We start from the raw sequence: 3735 nt of genomic DNA, 5'->3' as shown, positions 1-3735 counted from the left end.
ACGTTGTCTCTCTTGGCCGGGTGCCCCGGGTTCTGCCGACTCTGCGGTGCCGCGGTCGGGGCGTCGGGTTGCTGTTTCATTGGTTTCTTCCGCGATGTCAGCATTCCTGTGTAGGCCAGTGGGCTCGTCGGGCTCGTGGTCGTGGAACTCTCTCAGGTCGTTGATATTCGCGGTCTTCCGTTTCCGGCTTTAGCCAATGATTGCCAATGTCATCTCGGGTAGGAGTTCGTCCCACGTGTTCTGGTGGTCGTCGACGAACTGTGCGATCATCGTTTTCATAGACCGATTGGCCCTGTCCGTTGGGTTGTCTTGTGGGCACTACGGTGCCGTATGCTGTAGCTCCACGCCTGCGGTGCCTAGGAATATTTTAAATGATCGGCTGGTGAACTGGGTTCCGTTGTCGCAGACGAATAGTTTTGGCACGCCGAAGCTGCTTAGTATTCGTTCTCTGAAAGCTCGATCGAGGTTCGCTGTTGTTGCTTTTTTTAGTGGCACCAGTTCGACCCACTTTGAAAAAGTGTCGATGAAAACCAGTAGGATGGTGTTCTCGTGCTTGGACCTTGGTAATGGTCCGACGAAATCGGCACACAGGGTGGCGAAGGGTTCTTCGGCTTTGCGTGTGAGCATCCTGCCCACGGCCTTGCGCTGTGTGGCCTTGAACTTCTGGCAGCTTACGCAGCCCTGCACGTACCGTCGTACGTCTCGGTGTAGTCTGTTTTGTTTGTTGTATTTACGGGGCGACTCGGATTAGTCGCTCATTTGATGAACAGTAAAACTAAGTTTACAAAACTTTCGCCTCGGACAGATCGTCCAGGGGCTTGCTGGGTGGCGGGATCTTGTACTCCGTCTCGGGGGTCTCGTAGATCTTCTCCTCCTTGGGCTCCACCACAGACACGTTGTCGGGCAGTGGCTTCTTGGGGCCAATCTTGTTCTTGGGATCATAGGGCAACATGATCTTGACCTTGATGCCGAGCACTCCCTGGCGCAGCAGCACGTGACGTGTGGCGGTTTCGACGTAGTCGTTGCACGGATCACCAGAGTGGATCATCAGGCCATCGACGAACTTCATCGACTTTGCACGTTGACCACGCAGCTTGCCGGACACGACAACCTCACAGCCCTTGGCTCCAGACTCTATGATGAAACGCAGCACACCGTAGCAGGCGCGACGGACGGCCAGTCCTCCGGTCAGTTTGTAACGCAGCGACTCAGCCTGGGCGATGGCGCACAGACCACGGGTGGCGACCTTCTCGGCGTACAGCTCGATGCGGCCGGTCTCGAAGTTGAAACGCTTCTGGACCATAGCGGTCAGCTCGCGGATGCGGCGTCCCTTCTCGCCCAACACCTGCTGGGTCTTGGTGGCCATGATGATGATCTCAGTGCGGGAAGGGGTCACACAGGGTCCTGGACAGTAATTTCGTTGCGTTGTCCTCAGGATGGTTTTCCGGACGCCGAGGTGTCCTGCTGTTGGTTCGTCATGGCATTCGCGGAGTACTCTCGTTCGGCCGTTTTTAGGCACGCATAGTTTCCACGGTATGTGGTCGTCGTCGTCGGCTCCGTGTCCTAGATAGCGGTATAGCTGCCCGCTTTCGTGCGTGTAGTCCGGGTATTTCTGGGGTTCGTCTTGGACTTGCTGGATCCTTTGTTTAAGCCAGGTGCATGCTGTGTTGTCTTCCTCCTCGATGCGGGAGAGGGTCTCCAATGGTTGTCTTGACAGCGCGTCAGCGGCTACGCTCTGGTTGACGGCCCGATAGTGCACGTCGTATTGGTATTGCTGTAGTTCGAGCGCCCATCATGTGGCCCAAGTATTTTATCCGGCGTTGGAAGAAGGCGCACTTGTCCGTGTTGATCCGTAGGTTTGCCTTTCGCAGTCGTGCGAAGACTTCTTTTACGTTGTTCAGGTGTTCCTGGAAGCATTTCCCGACGATGACGATGTCGTCGAGATATGCGAACGCGAATGGTTCCATGTCTGCGCCGATGACGGCGTCGAGGGTCCGTTGAAACGTGGCTCCCGCGGAATGTAAACCGAAGGGCATTACTTTCCATTGGTATAGCCCTCTGCCGGGTATCGTGAATGCCGTGGCTTCCCGGCTGTCCCAGGCCATTGGTATCTGCCAGTACCCGTTTTTCAGGTCCAGGGTCGTGATGAAGTGGGCATTTCGGAGTCGCTCTAGTATGTAGTTGATCCTGGGTAGCGGGTACGCGTCCGGGATAGAACGCTCGTTGAGCTGCCGATAATCTACACACATGCGCCATCTCCCGTCCTTTTTGCGGACCAGGACGATTGGCGCACTGTGGGGGCTCCGGGATGGTTCGATTAGGTCCTCTGCTATCAGTTGGTCGACCTGTTCATCGATGATCCGCCGCATGGCTGGATTTTTCGGGTAGTACCGCTGTTTTATGGGTCGGTTGTCTCTCATGACGATGGTGTGTTCCGTTAGATCCGTCGTCCCTCGGAGGCCTGCGAGTGTCGGCAGTTCTTCGTCTAGAAATTCCTGTATTCTCGGGCCGATGTCGGGAGGCCATGGGTCGGAGATTCGTTCCGAATCGTCCTCCGGTGGTTCGTCGATTCCTGGGTCGCAAGTGTTGTCGGGGTTCTCGGGGAGGATCGTTGTGTCGAATGCGCTTGGTGGTTCGACTTCGCGAGTGTATTCGCTTAGGCCGGCGACGACGGCGGATGCGTCGCTCAGGTGTGGGGTGCTCGTGTGTGTCCTGGGGGGTGCTTGCGCGACGTTGTACTCAGCGTGATGTACGAATGTGCGGGTCTCGATTGCGGTCGTAGCGTTTGACCGACGGCTAGTTTGGGCGGTGAGGTTCACCGACATGGCTCCAGGCGTGGTGCTGGGCCGCATGCCGGCGATGATGATGTCGGTGACGATCGATGGTGTGTCGGCTCCAGGTGCGGCGGGGTTCCGATTGATGCCTCGTGCGGCGGTGATCGCCCCTCCCGGTTCCTGCCTGAGAGGACGCGGGAGTAGCGGGTCGGTCGGTGTCGTGGGGGTAGTTTTCGCGTCGAGGACGGTGTCGACACGTTCGTGGGCCAGGGTGGCGGTCGGAGGTGGTACCTCGAGCGCCTGGCTGCTGCGTGGCGGCTGTCGTTGCTGGGGCCGGGTTGTCTTCTGGAGGGGCGTCCTGGGTTCCTTTCCCATCGTTGGTGGAACCGCGTCGGTGCCCTCGGGAGACCGGCTCGCTTTCTTCGTGGCTCTGCTTAGTTTTGGGTTTCTCGGAGTGAGCCTGAGGCTGGTGTGCCTCGTTGTGGCCATGGGTTCTGTGTTCCTTGTTCCTTGTGCTCGTGTCTCGTGTCGTGGCGGGGGATTCGTTGGCGGCAGGGGTCTCAAGTTCTTGGGTCCGTGGGCGTGTACTTGGCTGGCGGTGATCGTCGGCGTGTTTGGGAGGGGGCGTTGGGAGCCCTGGAGATGGAGGCGTGTGGTGCCACATTGTATTGTGGTTTCGATGGCGCACAGGAAGTCCATCCCTATGATGGCTTGCTCTAACATGTTGGGTAGTACCAAGAACGGCATCTGTACCTCTTGCTCGTCTAGTTTGACGCGCGCTAGCAAGATCTGAGTTATCTCGCGTGCCGAGCCGTCGGCATCGGGTATCGGGACGCACGCGTCGCGCAGGTCGTTGTCGTGGCCGAGTTGGCGGGCGAGGTCGGCGTTGATGAAACTTCGGGACGCCCCGGTGTCGACCGTGGCTTCCGTGCGCCGCCCTCCGATGGTCACTCTCGCCACT

General features: G+C 58.2%; 1 protein-coding gene across 1 annotated transcript; it reads right to left on the bottom strand.

Annotated features, from left to right (window-relative positions):
* Nucleotides 1–708: 708 nt before the first annotated feature.
* LOC6899197 (40S ribosomal protein S3-like) lies at nucleotides 709–1411 on the bottom strand (the record flags this gene model as incomplete). The annotated part of the gene is made up of 1 exon (XM_002136291.3): nucleotides 709–1411. A coding segment is annotated over one exon (630 nt), but the record flags the coding sequence as incomplete, so codon positions are not given.
* Between the last annotated feature and the right edge of the window lie 2324 nt (nucleotides 1412–3735).

This window comes from Drosophila pseudoobscura, chromosome X, assembly GCF_009870125.1.
Source record: "Drosophila pseudoobscura strain MV-25-SWS-2005 chromosome X, UCI_Dpse_MV25, whole genome shotgun sequence".
NCBI lineage: Eukaryota > Metazoa > Arthropoda > Insecta > Diptera > Drosophilidae > Drosophila > Drosophila pseudoobscura.
Note: the sequence above shows the minus strand (reverse complement) of the source record. Positions and strands in the feature narration are given on the sequence as shown.